General features: G+C 33.2%; 3 protein-coding genes across 8 annotated transcripts; all 3 read left to right on the top strand.

Annotated features, from left to right (window-relative positions):
* Nucleotides 1–621: 621 nt before the first annotated feature.
* UPB1 (transcription factor UPBEAT protein) lies at nt 622–1,238 on the top strand. The gene has a single exon (XM_090305064.1). It carries the CDS (start codon nt 671–673, stop codon nt 1,025–1,027), a length of 357 nt encoding a protein of 118 aa, XP_090161190.1. The 5' UTR covers nt 622–670; the 3' UTR covers nt 1,028–1,238.
* A 2,647-nt stretch (nt 1,239–3,885) lies between these two features.
* On the top strand, nt 3,886–8,761 carry LOC137828863 (calcium-dependent protein kinase 4). The gene is made up of 7 exons (XM_068635601.2): nt 3,886–4,604; nt 5,305–5,448; nt 5,587–5,739; nt 5,857–5,969; nt 6,566–6,733; nt 6,887–7,111; nt 8,408–8,761. Exons 1-7 carry the CDS (start codon nt 4,070–4,072, stop codon nt 8,543–8,545), a joined length of 1,476 nt encoding a protein of 491 aa, XP_068491702.1. The 5' UTR covers nt 3,886–4,069; the 3' UTR covers nt 8,546–8,761.
* Nucleotides 8,762–9,760: 999 nt separating this feature from the next.
* On the top strand, nt 9,761–18,765 carry LOC137828709 (calcium-dependent protein kinase 11). 6 transcript variants are annotated; one of them, XR_016522908.1, is made up of 7 exons: nt 9,762–10,472; nt 11,539–11,703; nt 11,812–11,964; nt 12,082–12,197; nt 13,306–13,473; nt 13,609–13,833; nt 18,263–18,765. XR_016522908.1 is itself a non-coding variant. In XM_068635389.2 (7 exons), exons 1-7 carry the CDS (start codon nt 9,857–9,859, stop codon nt 18,389–18,391), a joined length of 1,551 nt encoding a protein of 516 aa, XP_068491490.2. In that variant the 5' UTR covers nt 9,767–9,856; the 3' UTR covers nt 18,392–18,765. The 6 variants fall into 6 exon arrangements, 3 of the variants coding, with proteins under 3 accessions (XP_090160411.1, XP_068491489.2, XP_068491490.2); XR_016522906.1 differs by having other exon boundaries at nt 9,765–10,472; nt 11,539–11,682; nt 13,306–13,477; nt 18,263–18,575; XM_068635389.2 differs by having other exon boundaries at nt 9,767–10,472; nt 11,539–11,682.
* Nucleotides 18,766–20,709: the final 1,944 nt, after the last annotated feature.

A 20,709-nucleotide genomic window follows, 5' to 3' on the forward strand; every position in this document is an offset into this window, starting at 1 on the left:
AAAGAAGAGGGCATGAGCAAAACGTATGGGAAGTTGTTTTGAACACTGATTCTTCATCATGAGTTGAATGGAAAAAGTAACAGGGTTCATGAATCTGGGAGGTTATCTATCTTATCCCAACATGGTGATCCAAAATGTCCACTTTTTGTTTACAGAAGGAGTGACAAATAATAGTCCTGGAATACTTTAATGTTGTAGTGAGCAGTAACATGGTTTCCTTTGAAGCAGCAGGTAGTAAAGATAATGAAGGGATGAGTTTGTATATGTGGAATGCCACGTTGATTGAGCTGGAAGAAGGGTAATTGAAATGGTGAGTGCATTGAATTTGGAAAGTGGGAGGGGAATAATCCAGGGTGGTCTTACTAGATGAAGGTGTGTGTGTGTGTGATGAAAGGTGGTGGTTTAGAGAGAGGTTGGGTGTTGTGAAGGAGAATCATGTGGATGCATGTGCATTGGGTTGGAGAACATGCCCAAAGCAGCAAGCAACACACTTAGGTACACCTGTCTCTCTCCCATTCCCTTGGAAGCCTCTTTGGAAATTGTACTATGGCCCCACCTTCTAATCCTTAATGCAAACAACTCATATATAAATTATGCTCTCTTGGTGTGCCATTTATGCACACCCCTCTTGTGTTAGACCCTGAATTTCAAAACTTAAGAGAGCTTCATCATGGGAATTTCTTCACACCCTTTACCCGTTTCCCTCTCTTTGAAGGATCTGCATCAGGGAGCTCAACCAAACAGAACTTCATCATACAGGTGTTTGAGGACCAAACTCTTGGCTGCACAAGCAAAGAAGGGTGTTAGGAGGCCAAGGAGGATTTTGATGAAGAGAAGGGGTGGTTCTAGAAGAGGATCAAATGGGATTCGGAGACGCGTGAGAGCTTTGAAAAGCCTTGTACCCAACTGTGATTCTTTGGGGTTGGATGGACTCTTCAGAGAAACTGCTAATTATATATTGTCCTTACAAACGAGAGTGAGTGTCATGCAGGTTATGGTTAAGGTATTGACACCCTCTGCCGAGTGATTCATTTGTTTGTAAAGACTAATTATAATTAAGATTTTGTTTTCCTTGTGGTTTGTAGCTACACAACCACTGGTTTCAGATTTCATCTTCATTTTCTCTCATGTCATCTAGATTTAGATAAGTTTTATGATCATTTCATGGTGTAAGAATCATATGACTACCTTATTACAGTCTTTTTGCTATATATATATTTACCTGCAGTATTAATCAATCGCTCAATTGGGATACCACTTTATTATGTTTGAAATGATTGCGACTTGATATATAAGCAGTTCCATTCCATAATAACAAGCACGATCGATCATAACATGCACTCTTGAAATCTGAAAATGAAATTCTGATTGAAGAGTCAAAATACACATCTAAGTTGCGGTTAATCTAGCGAGAAGATTTACAATAGTAAGATGGAAGCCAAGTCGGAATTCTACTAAGCATGATCATCACTTTTTCCATTTCTATAGAACTAAAGATTTTCTTCACACTCTGAATTTCCAAATTACCTCCTTGTGACTTTTTTATAAAAACTTAGTTCTCCACAAACTCAACGTGGATGATGCACTGATATGGCTAAAAGTAGGAGTAAATGATGCACATGTTTTTAATGCAAGAATGACCCATGATCTGATCTGTTTTTGCAGCTCATTTCTGAGATTCTCTCTTCTTCTTCCTTTTTCTCATGCACGATGATGCAGTGATTTAATTTTATCAGTGATCCCAGATTATGCTATCTGTGCTTAAGAGAAACAAAAAAACATAGAAGTTATTTCTTTACGAGGAACATGATTTACCCTTTACAATAGTTATTTGTGATCAACCTTTGTCATGAGAGAAGACATGTGTAGTGCAGCTTTATCAAAAAATAATCATATTTACATTGATTGAAGAACTAGTGCGACAATGAGTGTCCTATGCCAAGGTTAACCATATATTACTTTAATTTTTTTAACATACATTTCTAATTTTTTTATCACCCTATCCTACTTTTATTCTCCCTATGCCCATTTTTTTTAATATGGATACATTGCTACCCAAATTTGGTGATAATTCTTCATGAAAAATCTTAGTTTTAAAGGTACAACTCGTAACATCAATAAATTAATTCATATTTTAATTTTTGTACTTATTATTGCTTATTTTAATTTTACAAATTTTTTATTTATTTTATTTATTAAGTTACTTTTTAATTTTATATATAATTCAAATAAAAAAAATGAATATTATAAATTGAAGTAACAATATTTCATTACATAATAACATGTGAAATTTATATAGAGTGAAAATTGTAAGAATATAAATTTCATGTAACACTAATTTAAATTGAGAAATAAAAAATTAATTTAATTATTTTTTCTTGCATCAATTTATATTAATGAAATCAGTTGTCTAAATAAAAAAAAAACTATACAACCTTTAAAAAATAAGTAAAAATACCAAAAGATTTAATAAAAAATATAATTATTTAAAAAGCTAAAATTATAATTACATAATAATATATATATTTTTCAAAAATAAATAAATAAAATTTATTTACTTAATAAAATTTATGCAGTTATATTCTATGTTATATATATATTGATTTTTTTAATTAGTTTACCAAACATTTTCATTCTTTTTTTTATCAGCAATAAAAACATTTTCAATCTAATGAACTAACTTATCATATTATATAAATTATAAGTTAAAAATTGTGATTTAAGTTAAAAACTAATCAATTACCAGCAACCATATCCTATACGTAGTTAAAAGAAACATAATTCTCAAATATATTAATTTTTAGTACTTTTGGGCCCTTTTAAAAATTATTTTTTATATTATTTTATATTCTTGATATAAGAGTTTATCCACTTTTTAAAACAATAACTTTGTTAAAGAAATATGTATATGGTAAATTCCATATTTAGAATATGTCACTTATTTCAATTTGTTTGCAATGTAAAGATGATATAAAATTGAAAAGATAATAAAAAGTAATTATATATACATTTTTTATTATGTTTTTAATTATTTTAAATATGATTTAAATTAAAAGATGATAAGTGAAGACTGCAATACAAACTCGACTAGGATAACTTATGGGATCTTAATACCTTGATAATTTATATAATAACTTCATATTCATTATTTTATATTTTATTTTTTATAATAAAAAATAATTAAATTTTAATCACCTCTTAATAAGTTTAGGTAGTTTTAATTAAATCATTAAAATTTTTATTATGTAAAGTTCTTAAAATATTTTTTATTATTAAAAATTTTATTATGTAAAGTTCTTAAAATATTTGTTTATTTTGTCTAAGTATTTTATCGTTTGATTTTTATTAGTTTTGTCTTTTCATATTAAATTGATCAATTCACAGTTTTCTTATCAAATTTCCTCAAATTCGTGGGTCAACTTACTCCATCCTTTTCTAAAAGTAAATATATATTATTAATACATAAAATTAAACTCTTAACGTTGTTTAAGAAAAAAAAAACAGTAATGTTGGTAAATAATATAAAAAGTTAACACAGAACTTATAACCTATTGTATAAATAGTTTTTTTTACCAAAATGTAAACTCTAATGTTGAATATGTCCCCTTTTTAAAATAATTTGTCATAGTTATTTATTTATGATTTAAAAAAGTTGATTATTATTTTTTATATTGATAAGATTCTCCATCTTAATAAAGATTAAATGTAAAGATAGAATGAAGGTAGCAATGAAGAGAAGAATTAGGAAGAAAAGAATTAATTTATAGATTTGAAAATTAACCATTATTTTGAGATGAGGTGATGGATGGCTTATATTGAAAAATTCTATTCCCACAACCAAAACAAGACACAATAACTTGAGCACAACCTAAATAACAACATCATAATCTCATTCTTAACTATGTTCCTTTGGGTATCATGACTATGATTTCATATCCTCCATCTAAACAAAAATAGTTATAGCTTTCACAATTTGAAAAAGTTAAATAAACTCTGATCAATAATAACATATCATCACATTCATTCATTCATACCTCCCCCCACAGAAACATTTTGGAGTTCAAGCAAAATGCAGAGGAATCCTCATGCATCCAAACGTAGCGTGTTACCGCATATAACACCGAGACTAAGGGACCGCTACGTTCTGGGGAAGAAGCTGGGACAAGGCCAATTTGGGACCACTTATCTGTGCACGCACAAGACCACGGGGAAGCTCTTGGCATGCAAATCAATCCCCAAGAGAAAGCTTCTCTGTCAGGAGGATTATGATGACGTGTGGAGGGAGATTAAGATCATGCACCATTTGTCGGAGCATCCCAACGTTGTTCGGATAAAGGCCACGTACGAGGATTCTGTGTTCGTGCACCTTGTGATGGAGCTGTGTGCCGGGGGTGAGCTTTTTGACAGGATCATTCAGAAGGGGCATTACAGCGAGAAAGAGGCTGCAAAGTTGATAAAGACCATTGTTGGGGTGGTGGAGGGGTGCCACTCTCTTGGGGTCATGCATAGGGATCTCAAGCCTGAGAATTTCTTGTTTGACACCCCTGGTGAAGATGCCAAGATGATGGCCACAGATTTTGGCCTCTCTGTCTTCTACAAGCCAGGTTCCTTTCATCTATTCTCTATTCTCTAATCACAATTCTAATTTCACGTCCGTAATCTATTTTAACCTTTATAGTAATTTTTTATTAGACAAGATTATTAAGATGGAACTTCAAATGTGAATGTAGATCAACCACAAAAGCACCTGCATATAAGTTGTCTATTACACAATATTATTGAGATAAAACGCCTCAAAAGCACCTGCATATATTTTATCTATTTTGTAATGCATATACATGTCTCAGGTGATTTTTCCAATGCTTATGATATATGGTATGTCTACAAATTTTATTAATTATGAACAAGTGTTTTAACTTGTGGTCATGATTTCATCGAGATTTTTGATGTTGTAGGAAATTGCAGATAAATTTAGCTTCTGTAGCCAAAATTGCAGTTACATGTTCCAAATACCTTGGACTTTTTATATAAAACCTTGTTATTATATGCTTGGATAGAGGAGCTCATTACAAAGAATCTTCGATTCCATGGTTCCCTTTTGGATAGAAACATGTATAGTTTGGGCCAAGGGGTTCAGTGCTTGAATAGAATACCTATATTCTGCATCAGATGCAATTTTGTTCTATTTTTCATGACGTTGAACATATACTTTTTTCCTTTACGTATTAGTCAGTACCTAAAAGAAAGCAATATATGTATTTACTGCATGTACGACTCACCATTCCTTTTCTTGTTTCTCCTCAGGACAAGCCTTTCATGATGTTGTGGGAAGTCCCTACTATGTTGCCCCTGAGGTGTTGTGCAAGCAATATGGACCAGAAGTGGACGTATGGAGCGCTGGTGTTATCCTATACATCTTACTGAGTGGGGTGCCACCTTTCTGGGCTGGTAACGATTCTAATGTTTATTGTATATTTCTTGGACTCACAGTTGTGAAGATTTTTCTCTCTGTATACTATTTAGTCATCTAGTTGTTACCCTTTTTGTGCCTGAGTTGCTTTCACTTTTTGTTTGTATTACCTTCAGAAAGTGAAGCAGGAATTTTCAGACAGATTATAAACGGAGAGCTTGATTTTGTTTCTGAGCCGTGGCCAAGTATCTCAGAAAATGCTAAAGAATTGGTAAAACAGATGCTAGAGAGGGACCCTAAGAAAAGAATTTCTGCTCATGAAGTTTTATGTGAGTTCCTTGAGTACTAGTCGTCACGGATTTTCATGTGCTGTTGGTGTATGCCATATCATTATATTACCAAAGCTTTGTAGCAGATTTAACTACTATGGAGTCTTGTATAATCAGGTAACCCTTGGATTGTTGATGATATTGCACCTGACAAACCTCTGGACTCTGCTGTTTTGACACGCCTAAAGCATTTCTCAGCAATGAATAAACTTAAGAAGATGGCATTACGGGTAGGTTTGGTTATCACTATACGCCTTACTCTTTTCTGTTTGATTTCAGCAATGATATTAATTTTTTTCTTAAGATTTTTTGTTTACTTGTTGAATGGGATAAGTTCATAACTTGTGTATGGCTTAAAAGTAGCATTTTAATACTTATGAACTTGTTAATCATTTCCACATAATAATTTGTTATGAATTTCTATGAGCCAATACTTTGTGTATAGGATTGAAGATCTTAGAATGCTTTTGTGATGTCATAAATACAAGGGTTGTGATGATGATGAATGTATATTACATAAGAAAATAGGGGTAGCTAAATACAGATGTGATGTCAGTTAGTTATTTATTTAAAATTATGTATACAGAATTGCCAGTTTCTATGAATTCATTTCTTTCATATTAGAGCTTTCTCGATTTTGATGGATATTTTTATCATTTGTTAGATTTCGGCCTGTTCCAGTTAAGGATGATTAAATCACTTTTATATTTTCTTTATTTCAAAATATCAATTCATATCAAATTTATAAATTTTATTTGCTGTCACTTTTTATATAGTCTGGTGTTCATCTAAATCATGCGCTGACCCATTCAAATATTCTTTTCAGGTCATAGCTGAAAGACTTTCAGAGGAAGAAATAGGTGGATTGAAAGAGTTATTTAAAATGATTGACACAGACAACAGTGGGACAATAACTTTTGAGGAGCTCAAGGAGGGTTTGAAAAGTGTGGGCTCTAATCTCATGGAATCTGAAATCAAATCCCTTATGGAAGCGGTAGGTAGATTATTATTATTATTATTATTATTATCAGAGAATGTAATAGAATGGTGTTTAATGTTATTTCAAATAAGTTCATAGAATTTCTGCTTCTAATGTGTATTTTGAGTTGGGTGATCATTAATTGCCTTCTCTTATGAACTTTGGCAGGCTGATATAGACAACAGTGGAACTATAGATTATGGTGAATTTCTTGCTGCTACACTGCACTTGAATAAGATGGAAAGAGAGGAGAATTTGCTTGCTGCTTTTTCCTATTTTGATAAAGATGGTAGTGGTTACATCACCTTTGATGAGCTTCAGCAGGCTAGCAAGGACTTTGGCCTTGGTGATGTACCTCTGGATGAGATGATCAAAGAGATTGATCAAGACAATGTAAGTTCCTGTAATTGTGTTTGCGGTATTTTTAGTACTTGCTGATGTGATTGTTTGTTGTCACTGTTTAGTTTCACTAACACTTGTTGATTCCATTTTTAGTTTTCCCAATAAAATTGATGATATTACGTGAACTCATCATCTCTAAAATTAATGAAATAAGTTTTTGCCTTGATTCTTTTAGAAGCCAGCCATCATCATTACAGATCTGGGATGCTTTTGGAAAGTTTAGGCAGAATGGAATTTTAGTTTATAGAAAATTTGATCTTGGAGATTTAAAATTTACTCATCACAGGAATAAAAACCCATCATCATGTCATGTGTTGGGTTGTTAATTGTGATTTGGGTTCCATGTTAAGTAATTGTGCAATTTTTTTGGATGTTACTACGAAATAAAATTTTACTTACCTCATGCACAATTCTCCATGGCTGAACTTAACAAGGTAAAGAAAAAAGGTGATCTAAGTCCTATTTCAGAAAAGTTGCCTTCTTACACTGTCTGCACAATTTATTCGATATTCAATAGTTCTGTTTTCTTTATATTTTTTCTTTTCTCTGCTTTCTCATGCAAGGAATGGGTACTACTATACTATGGAACTAGTTGACTCTACATGAAGTTGGAAGTGATATATTCTTTAATTATAGCTTCAATGTAATTTTCACTACTATTCTACTAGATGATAAAATTTTGGATGCTTCAAGTGGGAAATGATTCTCTGCCTAAAGAACTTCCCATGCTGCATCAGAATTTTTTTGCTGTGGGGTGTAATAATCAGCAAAAGAGTAATTTACATACAGTACATGATCTGATAAAGAAAGTAAATAGCTACGGCTGTCTGAAGTCAGATCTTTGTTTCATTTGTAACTCTTGGCTTGGCTTGAGTTGTCTGTTGTGAGTCAGAAAGACTGCTTGAGCATTTTATATGTGATCACCACACATTACTTTTATTTTAGTTCTGAGGATCATCCTGTAGAGTTATCCTTTCTTGTCATGTACTTCTGTGAGTTCTCAATGCCAACTTCTCAATATTTTAGAGGTATTCAACTATGTTTCTGTTGGAGACCTCACATCGAACATTTCACAGTATATATCGAACATTTCATAGTATATAAGTGAACACAAACTTCATCTTGTAGACTGGTTTGTTGAGATTGAGTTAGGCTTAAAGTTCACTTCTTAATATCTTTGTTGACAATGTTTGTTTGAAATTATTTGAGAGCTTTCTTAGGTACTTTGAGGCCTTTTTTTCTTCTGAACTTGTGTTTAGGTCCTAATTACGTACCTTTGTTTTTCAGGATGGTAGAATTGATTATGCAGAGTTTGCAGCAATGATGAAAAAGGGTGGTCCGGATGTTGGTAGATGCATGAGCATGAAAAGCAATTTGCACTTCAATATTGCAGAAGCATTTGGAATGAAAGACTCCTCCTCTTGATATGCTACCTGATGTTTTTTGTACAGTTAGGAGCAATGATGGTAGAAGAAAAATGATAGTAAAATTTTCCAACCGCATGGTTATAATCTGTTTTGTATTGGAACTTTGTTTACCTTCTGGAGCAATGGCTTATCACTTGATTTCTTTAGAACATTCGTGAAGTTGAATATGTTGACCATATATTTATATATAATGAAAATTTGTTTGAATGGTTTGCTTTCGCCCAAGAGAAAATGTGATGATGCTATTATTTGTGGAGTAAGGCAGAAAAGTATAGAGAAAAGAATGAAGGAAAATTGGTAAACAACTATGGTTTAAGGTTGGTAATTTGTGACACTAGAGATAACAATGGATTAGGAATATATAAGTCATAGTTTTTGTAACCATCCCAAGATAATTTTAGGAGTAAGTGTATGTCTAATTTTATAATAAAAATAAAATGTCTATTTAGATTTTTTTTCTAAACATGAAAAATTATTAGTATCCCTTCTCAATACAATTAATGTCTGTTTTGGAAGAATGAAAATAGAAAGAAGACAACATAAATGGTTTGGTTAAATGGAAATAAAGTATTGAAATTTTGATATTAAAAAGAGAAAACTAACCTTTTAACAACTTAATGTATTGATATTTTAGTTATATATATAACTTAAAATACTAATATATAATATTTTATTATTAAAATGAGTGGTTAAGTGAGTTTTTATTTTGGAAGTTTTAAAAGTATAATTTTTTAAAATACAATAAGATCTACTATTTTTTTAATTTTTTTTTCTCCAATCAAATATTCTTAATTTCTCATTTTTTTCCGTCTATTTTCGTTCATTCACCCTTTTGTATTTCATACGTTCTGTTTATTTTTCTTCTATGAAACGCAATCTCAAAATTAGTTGTGATGAGATTACTTAACTTTCTGAAAAGAAATCACACATTAATTTTATAAACTTTAAATAAGTTCACTCAAAGTTAGAATAAAAAAAGTATTAATTAAAATTACTGATACAAATAAAAAAAATTGAGTTAAAAAAGTGCCATGAATATAAGGTTATTTTCTAAAATATTAAATAAAATTACTTAATTTTTGCTAACAGAGTATGAATATGAATATGCTTTTCTTGGACGTAGCAATTGTGTTTGCAAAATGGTGCGAACGATTATATTTATTTAATTAGAGTGTATTAACGATGAATATAGGTTCGAAAATGGTGATTGCTGCATATAAAAGTTTTAGAATTGATTTTGGTTTTCGACCTTATTCAAAGAACAGTAATTATAGGGTAGACAGTTGTTACAAGACACTAAAAATGTGGCATGGTGATCGTGGGAAATCAGTTGCTACTAGGAGCATGTACGAAGGAGTGTTGGAGATTGTCGGAGAGTGGCAAAATGTCGAAAGATTGGAGCGCATCAAAGAGCAAAAACGTGTTGCCGCACGAGACCCCGGACCTGAAGGAGCACTACGTTGTGGGGCAGAAGGTGCTGGGAAAAGGGCACTTGGCCACCACCTACCTCTGCACCCACAAGGAGACAAGGAAGAGTTACGCCTGCAAAACCATCCCAAAGGCCAAGCTCTTGTGCCAAGAGGAGTGTGATGATGTGTGGAGGGAGATTCAGATCATGCACCATTTGTCGGAGCAACCCAATGTGGCAAGGATACAGGGAATCTATGAGGACAAGTTTGCGGTGCACCTTGTGATGGAGCTGTGTCGTGGGGGTGAGCTTTTCTATAGGATCACTCAGAAGGGGCATTACAGCGAACGTGAGGCTGCCAAGTTGATGAAGACCATTGTTGGGGTGGTCGAAGGGTGCCACGCTCTTGGGGTCATCCATAGGGATCTTAAACCTGAAAATTTCTTGTTTGATACCCCTGCCAGTAAGGCCACCCTCAAGGTCATCGATTTTGGCTTCTCTGTCTTCTTTAAACCAGGTTCTATTCATCTCTTATATTCAATTCAATTTTATAATGCGTCCATTTTTGCCTATGAATTTGTCTATGAAACTCATCAAATTACCTCCCATGGAAGTAAATATGTGTAGTGTAACAGGTCCACACATTATTACTGTGAATCAACTTCAACACATTTGTTGTCTTTGCCTTGGGTTTAGCTGCGTGCTTACCCTTGACATGGATATAAAAAATAGAGAAATCTTAAATGCGCAATTTAATGAACCTCTCAGTCTAGGATTTAGAAATGTTCCCCAAATGTCTATGTCTAATTTACAAAACAATGATGCATGGTTGTGGTAAACATAATAACAACCACAAAGGATTAATGTAAACTTTAGAATCACAAACAATGGAGTTTTGCCCAATGCCGTGCATTAAAGTCTATCTAATAAGGCAATAATTTCATATTTAGAGAAAAATATGGTGAGTACTAAGTGAAAGTCCAAGATATCATAATTCACTGTCATCATATAGTAATGTAATTAAAACAATATCCATCATGTAATTAGAACAATATAATGATTATTGTGGATCTATGACTCAAAATTAGATCATCTGGTGAACCAATGGTCTTGTACATACATTCTTTGGAGTTAGTTTTCTGTTATAACTTGACCTAACTTGTAACTGCTGTGTGCTCTGTATGAAAGAGTGTTAAAAGTAAGCAACTTAATGATTACCTTGCTTAATTCTGAATTACTTGCAGACGGTGCTTTCATTTCTAACTTTGTGTTTGTTCTTTATTTTGTTTTCAATGGGTGTAATTTGCTTTACCTATTTGCCCGTTTTTTCGTTGTTATTGGGCATAATTTGACACTTGGTGCAAAACCATTATTTTCATAATTAATATTATTTAACTAAGTAGTTCTAATCCATAAATTTCTGACACACGTTATATTCACTTTATTTTATTTTTCTTGATGTTATACAAGTTTTCCTTGGTCATTTAACCATCACCCTGTATTTAGTAATTGTGTATGATTTTTGTCATACAAGCTAATACCAAACACACTCTTACCTTTGCCCTTTTCTTGTTTCTTCTCAGGACAAACCTTTAGTGATATAGTAGGAACTTGCTACTATATGGCCCCAGAGGTGTTGTGCAAACAATCTGGACCAGAAGTGGACGTTTGGAGTGCTGGTGTTATTCTGTACATCTTACTGAGAGGGCTCCCACCTTTCTGGGCAAGTAATGATCCTAATATGTACTGTAATTCTCTTCGACTAACAACTAAACTTTTTCTTTGTAAATTATTTGATCACATTCTCGTTTTCTTCTTTGTGCCTGAGTTGCATTCAATTTTTTTACTATTTTCAGAATCCGAATCAGGAGTCTACAAACAGATTTTGCATGAAGAGGTTGATTTTGCATCTAATCCGTGGCCAAGTATATCAGGAAGTGCTAAAGATTTGATAAAACAGATGTTGGATAAAGACCCTAAGAAAAGAATTTCTGCTCATGAAGTCTTGTGTGAGTTTCTTGAATGCTAGTAATAACTGAATTTCACGTGCTATAGGTGTATGGCAGCTCATTACAATGTCATAGCTTAGTAGTAGATCTAACAAGTACGGAGTCTTATACACTCAGGTCACCCTTGGATTGTTGATGATAGTGTTGCCCCGGACAAACCTCTGGATCCTGCTGTTTTGACACGCCTAAAGCATTTCTCAACAATGAATAAACTGAAGAAGATGGCATTACGTGTATGTTTAGTATCATTGTATGCCTTACCTTTTTTTTTGTTTGATTTAAAAAAATGATATTAATTTTGTCTTGAGATTTATATTAAAAATTTGTCAAATTAGATAACCTCTCATAACTTATTGTTGCAAATTCAATCCAAAATTCCTGACATTGATACAAGTAGTGGAAAGTCAAGAGGTATATTCCAAGAGGTAGGGGTAGGAATGCATCTTGACTCTTGAAGAATCCCATTATCATAATGAGGTTAGAGGTGAAATAATTAAAGTCTATTGAGTCTTATTTATGGTGGTAGTCATGAAGCTTTGTTTTATAAAGGGATCATATGAAGAAAAAAATATACACTCAATCTAGAGAGAGGGTCACCACCCTACAAGAGAAGGGGCAGGATTTTCTCAAGATTGTCTAGAAAACTAATGCATTGTTATATAATGAAACACTTTTGAGACAATTTGGTGGAAATAGACAAGAGGTGTCGAATCATGTAAATTCATACTTTTCTGTATTTTTCATTTATGGTGTTGTTTTGTGTTTGTCTCATACTTTGATCCTCATTAGGTGTGAGAGGAGTTTTTTCCTATCACTTATATATGACATAAAAGTTGCATGTGCCATTTTTTGGAGGGGTATATCTAAATCTGGACGACATGTCACTTAGTTTTTAGTTTGAAGTTATACAAAAAGTTTCTATGAATCCATTTCGTTCTTATTTCTGCTTTTGTTGGATATTTCTATCCTTGGTAAGATTTCTGTTTGTTCTAGGGTGATGATTAAATTCAGTTCTATGGTCTCTTTGTTAATCATTTCCATTCATTTTGATTTTGGGTCTGTTATAAGGACTTCTAGAAGAGAAAAATATGAAGAAAAAAATGAAATTATTTTCTGTATAGGTTAAAATTAGCTTGTGCATAAGTGAAAAAAAAATGTAGAGAAGCTATATGAGAGAGTTTCTCCAAATTAGCTTGTGCATACAAAAGTCAATTTCATTCTTTTCTTATTTTCTCTCAAGCTTGTCCAAACATAAATAATTTGTATGCTTTATCAGTTTTTTGTATAGTATTGTGTCCATCTAAGTCGTGCACTTATATTTTACATTAAAAAATTCTTCAGGTCATAGTAGAAAGACTTTCAGAAGAGGAAATAGGTGGATTAAAAGAGTTATTTAGAATGATTGACGAAGACAATAGTGGGACAATCACTTTTCAGGAACTCAAAGATGGTTTGAAAAGTGTGGGATGTGATCTCATGGAATCTGAAATTAAATCCCTTATGGAGGCGGTAGGTAAATTATCATTATCATAGAATGCAATACAAACGGAGGTGTTATGTGAAATAGCTTCATATCTTTTTTGCTTCTTTTGTATATGTTGAATTGGGTGATCTTTAACTGGCTTCTCTTGTGCACTTTGGCAGGCTGATATAGACAGCAATGGGACAATAGACTATGGTGAATTTCTCGCAGCTACACTACACTTGAATAAGATGGAAAGAGAAGAAAATTTGGTTGCTGCTTTTTCCTATTTTGATAGAGATGGTAGTGGTTATATAACCATTGATGAGCTTCAACAGGCTTGTAACGACTTCGGTCTTGGTGTTTTGCATCTGGATGAGATGATCAAAGAGATTGATCAAGACAATGTAAGTTCCTCTAAATTCACTAGTATATGCTGATGTGAGTGTTGTCACTTTGCTTAGTTTAACTAAGAACTTCATTGTTGATTTCTTTTTTAGTTTAACAATAAAATTAGTGAAAGTGAAATATGTTTCTCCTTTCTTGTTTCTCTTAGAAGTCAACCATCAGGATTAGAGACTTCATAAGGATTCAATATTTAAAGCAACTTTTGCTATTTTTTTCAATTTTGATTTCTACCATTTACGCTTTTATTCTAAAGTTTTTAAATATTGAAAATGTTTTTAGCAATATTGTTATACTCACACACAGGGGTAGAAAACAGAGGATGAAAGGAAACAATATTTGTATAGTATTATTGAAAACACGCGTCACGAAAGTTTCTTACAAGAGAAGGAAAGAATATCCACTGATTCAATGAATGCTAATACAGATACTAGAATAGAAAATCCCCAAAGGGCCAAGGAGAGAGAGATAATTTCCAAAATGATTCTACACCCTTCTGGTACCACTGTTGTTCCTTAAAATCCCTTCACCACACGGAATCCTTCAGGGTTTGATTGACTAACTTTTTACGCTCACTTTTTCGATTGACAGTCTTTCTCTTGTCCTCGACCGTATGTGCCACCTGACTAACAATTTCACTATTTTTGTTTTGCCCTCATTTCTCATCTGCCATTTTATCAGTTGACCCTTTTACCCCCATAACATTATCAGCTGACCCTTTACATTTCCTCCGCCATCGAAATCAACCTTGTCCTCGAGGTTGAAATTTGGATAGTCTTTTTGTGATGACATTGATATCCTCCCACGTATTGTTTAATGGATTGAGGTCCTCCCATGAGATGAGGATTTGCTGAACATGTTTGGGTTGGGTGAGTGGACTTTCTACATTTGTGATCCGAGGTAATGGCACATATAATTGCTGATGGTCTCCGTAACATTTCTTCAAGACTGAAACATGGAAAACAGGGTGTATTCTGGCAGTGGGTGGTGGTATCTGTAGCTTATAAACATCTGGGCCAATCCGCTGAATGATAGAAAATGGGTTTAAGTATTGAAGTCTGAGCTTTTTGTTCTTGCGGAGGTGCACTAAGTGTTGTCTTGTCGGTATGGTTGAAGTTTGACAAACACGAAATCACCAACTTGAAAGTCCGCTAGAGTTTTTCTTTTGTCAGCAAACTTCTTCATGTGATTCTGAGCTTTCAATAGATTCTTCTTCAATTGCAATAGAATTTCATTATGTTGGTGCAACAACTCTTGTAAGGATGGAAGGTTAGTGTGATCGAATTGATACTAGGTTATGGTAGGTGGGTCACGGTCGTAGACAACTCATAATGGTGTCATTCCAATGCTGGTTTTGAAGTAACTGTTGTACTATGGTTCTGCCCAAGTTAAGAATTCAGACAATTTTTTTGGATTTTCACCAACAAAACTTCGTAAATACATCTCAAGGCATTTATTGAGAGCCTCGTATTGACCATCACTTTGAGGATGGTAAGCTGAACTCATCGCTAATGTAGTGCCACTGAGTTTAAACAAGTGTTGCCAAAACCTACTAGTGAAAGCTCGATCATGATATGAGACTATGGATTTTGGAAACTCATGGAGCTTTACGATAATCTTGAGGAAAACCTCTGCAACTTGTTTACTTGTATAATCAGTTTTCAGTGGCTAAGTGAACATATTTTGACAATCTGTCAATGACGACCATAATGACTGTACATCCTTGTGAAGGAGGAAGTTCCACAATGAAATCTATAGTCACATCTTCCCATATCTGTGCAGGAATAGGGAGCAGTTGTAACAATCCTTGGGGCAAGACAGTGCTGGATTTGGCTTTCTGGCATGTGAGACAGTGTTGAACATGTCTTTTAACGTCCTTATACATTCTAGGCCAAAAGAATTGAGTTGATATACGAGCAACACCGGCATGGCCGCCTATAGGGGAGTCATGAAATTCATGCAAAACCTATTGAATGAAGTTATCCAGGGGAGGGATAACTAATCGTTTTTTTTCCAGTACAACAACTGGTTTTGGATAGAATAATTAGGGTGGGGAGGTTGACTCTAATTACATGCTCATACAATCTCCCTATAAGTATTGTCAGATTCAATTGCAGCGGTTAGCAGGGATATAAAATCCCAAGTAGGCTACGATATAGCTATGCAGAAGGATCTGGAAAGAGCATCAACACCTTTATTCTCTTTGCCTGGTTTTGTACAGTGGCAAAGTCATAGCCAAGGAATTTATGGAGCCATGCTTGTTGTTCTGGTGTTTGGGTAGTTTGGTCCAACAAGCATTTGATGCTCTTTTGGTCAGTTCTAACAATGAACTTGTGGCCCAACAAGTAATGTCTGAATTTGGCAATGGCTGTTGTGATGGCATACATCTCTGCCGATTGCTTTTGCATAGTGGGAGACAGTTTCTTGGAGAGATATGCAATAGGGTGGTGATGTTGGCTTAGGATTGCCCCAATACCACTTTCCGAGGCATCAATTTCAACAATGAAGATTTGTGAGAAGTCTGGGAGTGTCAATACAGAGGCTGCTGTGATCGCCTGCTTCAAATGTTCAAAGGCAGCAGTAGCTACAGGGTCCCAGTGGAAACTAGAAATAGGTTCCACTAGCAGCTTCAAATGTTGAGCAATTCAAGGCTGCAAAAAATTGTCAGAGCTACCAGTATCTAATAATATTGCACAATTACTCCATTAGTACCTATCCCCGTGGATCCTTTTTAAGCATTATATGACAGATGATGTTGCAATTCATTGTCGGGACTGTCCTTATTAGAAGAAATAGGGAATTCTGTGTCAGGTTGTTAATCCTCTAAGTCTGCAGAATAAAGGAGTAAGTAGTGTTTGTTGGGACATCTGTGTATAGGTGTAAACTTGTCGTCACAAGTATAGTACAAGCCTTTTTCTCGGCGTAACATTTCGACTGGGGAGATTCTTCAAATATTGGATAGTCTAACAGGTGGTGGGTTTGGTTGTTGGCTGGGCAAAGGAAGGAGGCCAGACAGGGTAGTAGGTATATGGTGGGAACTGACAGGTTTGTGAAGGGTGAAGCGGAGGTAGTGGTATGATTGTCTTCAAACAATGTGGCTAGGGATACTACTTTTAATAAGGAGTGGGGACTTTCGGATAATACCTCTCTACAAATATCCAGCTTTAACCCACTGATGAAACAATCAGGCAAGGCATCTGCAGTGACTCCAGTGATTCTATTTGCCAGTACTGTGAACTGCGTATAGTATTCAGCAACAAAATTCCTTTGGGTCAATTTAAATAGAATAGAACGTGGGCATTCAAATAGGGAGGGACCAAATTCCACCTCCAAGGCACGAGTGAAACTCTGCCAGGATGGAAATGTGTTGTTCTTCTGCATCATCTGAAACCACGAAACAGCATCTTTCATGAGGTGGATGGCAGCTATAGTCAAGTGTTGTAAATTTGGTGCTGCATTGTGGTCAAAGAATTGTTCTGCTTGGAATACCCATTGAAACACATTCGACCCATCAAACCTAGGGAAATCCAGTTTGACGTTGCAACCTGGGATGGTGGTGTGCATGAGCTAATCCTGTCTGAATCAGAGTGCGAACCCCAGTAGTGTGTGCATTCGAGATTTCCCGCATAGCAGGTTTCAACTGCTCGAAATGAGACTCATAATCAACATTGCGTTTCTCCACGAATTCTAAAATCTTCTTAACATCATTTCCGAGCTCTTTTAATCACGTATTTTTCTGCCATTGATACTATGAAAGCACCAATGTTATATTCACACACAAGGGTAGAAAAGAGAGGATGAAAGGAATCAATATCTGTATAATATTATTGAAAACACGTGTCACGAAAGTTTCTTACAAGAAAGAAAGAATATCCACTTACTCAGTAAATGCTAATACAGATACTAGAACAGAATGCTAATACAGATTATCCAACTCAGTGAATGCTAATACGAAGGATCCTTTTTCCCTCATAACAAATATCTACTAAATTCTCAGGTTTCTGAAAATAAACCCTTTAAATATCATCACCAACTTTACTTTTATATTAGCTAAGGAGTCATCCTACTCTCATAACAAATAATTTCTGAAAACGAGCCGTTTAAATATAATCACCAACTTTACTTTTATATTAGCTAAGGAGTCGTCCTGTGGAGGTAGAGTTGATCCTTTTGTATTTCCGTAAGCACTTACATTATCAAATTCTCAATATTTTTTTGAGCTATTAATCTATATCACTGATATTGAGCAAATTTTAAATGCTAATAACGTTCTGTGCCCTTCCTTCTTAACCTTGGTCTCTCAACTCTTTCATTTTAGCGGTCCCAAATAAGGCTTTTCTTTCTCTGATATTTGAATGAATTTACCTAGGATACCTTCCTCTCTAAAGCACATAAGACATTTTTTTTTCTAACTTATGTGTCCTTTTTCAGGATGGGAGAATTAATTATGGGGAGTTTACAACAATGATGAGAAGGGGCGAACCAGGTAGAAACAGAACCATGAACAGCAATGTTAGCACTTCATTATTGCACGAGTTAGGACTGAAAGACTCATCCTAATATGCTAATTGAAATCTTTAGTACCCTTAGGAAACATGATGATAGAAGAAAAGTCATAGTCAATTTTTCATACAAATGACTATTATCTATTTTATATTGGAACTCTGTATCCGGTGAAGTCAAAGATACTCAACATACATACAAGGTAAATAAAAGGTAAATAGGCTTTATGTGTTTGTGTTGAGCAAAGAGCAAAGAGAAGGGAGATGTGATGCTATTATTTTTCAAGCTAAAAGAAGAAGAAAAGGATACCGAAGTCTACCTACAGAGTCATGTTGCCTTTAAAAATTATGAGTCCAATTCTTATCTCACTGGACTAACCTTATTGGTTACACAATTTTCCTTATAATAAAACGAGTTCTCTTTTGATGTTTTATTAGTGTAAAATTTTCATATGGTAATTACTTAAAACAAATCAAATATAATTTTACAATTAGTTATTACAGATAATTTTACCATATGATAATTTATAATTCAGTGATAATTAAAAATCATTTACAAACTTATTCTATTTTAATTAAATTTTGATAAAAATATAGCTTAATTTTAAGCAGAATATATTTTATATGATCTACAATTTCTTAGTAAGAATTTTATTATTATTAAAACATTTCTCTATTTTTAAAAATTCTCATTTTCAAAATATTTTTCTTACAATGGTAATTTAGTTTCAGCCTTCCTGTTTCAACAATTTTTTAATGTATTATAAAAATGATACTTATTAATGTATTTCAAAAAAAGACATGAAATTCACCTAATAATTATTTTTTTGCCTTATACGAGTATTTTTTTTATTTTTTTTAAAAATGTTTAAAAATAACAAATGAAGCATTTTGAATTAATATACATTATTTTATCAAAATAACAAATTAACTACCCCAGTATTTTAAAATTGAAGAGAAAATTATACGAATGAACCATTTTGAATTAATATACATGATTCTATTTGGTTGTATAAATTTCAACTTTCATATCTAAATTTAAATTGAGATTGATTAATATTATAAGACCTAAAGTTTTAAATGGATCAAAGATGGAAATTGTGGGAAGCTGTGCATAAAAGAATTCTTACAGACACACCACTTCTAGCTAAAAGAAAGTTAATTTTAGCATTTATTATTGGATATGTAAACTACTATAATGCAGGTATATGATTGTATTTACTATAATTATGAATATCAATGTTTTGTTGTTCGAAGTCCAAGGTTTTTTTAAGATAATTACATTGTTTGTGTTAATATGGTTATTGTTTGTAAGTGCAAGAAGAAATAAGTATTTTATATTGATTTTGATTATTTGTTATATGTGTTAAGTTAACACTCCATTCATTCAAGGGAGTGACTGATGCTTACCTTTAGAGTAAATATCCTAAGCCATAGGAGATTTCTTAAGTGGTGATGTGGTGGTGGAGCATCAAATTCTAAAATGTGTGAAACCATGTTACATGTCAATGTTAAACCCTAAACAATAATATTCAAGTGTCAAGGAGACATACCTAATTTATTTTGTTTGGATTTGTGTAACTAAGAAAGTGTGACACTATTTAGACGATAAATTCTTCCTTAATTTAGGAGACAAAGTTAGCTTAAACAACATATTTTGCACTATGTAAATGTTAATGTACACATATAATTATATATGTGATTGGTGTATCGAGATGCATGTAAGATATGCTATTCTTTATGAGTGTGTCATCTCTTTTAGGTGTATTATTCTTTTATGGGTGTATAGTAAGAATACTTGGGATGATATTGTGGTCTTAAGGGATGCAATATTAAGCACGTAACTCATTAAGAGAATGTTATATTTTGTGTAAAGTTAAATCATATTCTTGTATCAAAGCTTTTTATGTTTTCTATCACATATGTAAGTAATCTCTAACATAAGAAACTACGATTAAAGTTGACCACTAAGGTTAAATTTCACCAATGGTATTTTTGATAGGTCAAACATTAGTATTTGTTAGGACATGCTTCCTACAAGTATTTTGGAACATGTAGAATGTGAAAACTTACATTGTTTCACCTGAAATATAATTGATATTTTTACAATGTCATATGAATTGATATGATCATACTTCATGTTAGAATAACATAGAGATAATAGAGAAAAAAAATACGTGGAGATACTTAAATGATTTTTATTTTTATTTTTAGATATTATGATATGGGAACTTAATGTTATAACTACATTTAATACACCATTAATTTGTTAAGGTGTCTTTTAAGGATAAAATTGTTACGAAGTTTTTTGAATTTTAGAGTGGACAATATATATGATGTGGTAATTGGTAATTGATTTTAACAATGTTATCTCAA

The sequence above is a fragment of the Phaseolus vulgaris genome, chromosome 7, assembly GCF_051622355.1.
Source record: "Phaseolus vulgaris cultivar YP4 chromosome 7, ASM5162235v1, whole genome shotgun sequence".
Taxonomy (NCBI): domain Eukaryota; kingdom Viridiplantae; phylum Streptophyta; class Magnoliopsida; order Fabales; family Fabaceae; genus Phaseolus; species Phaseolus vulgaris.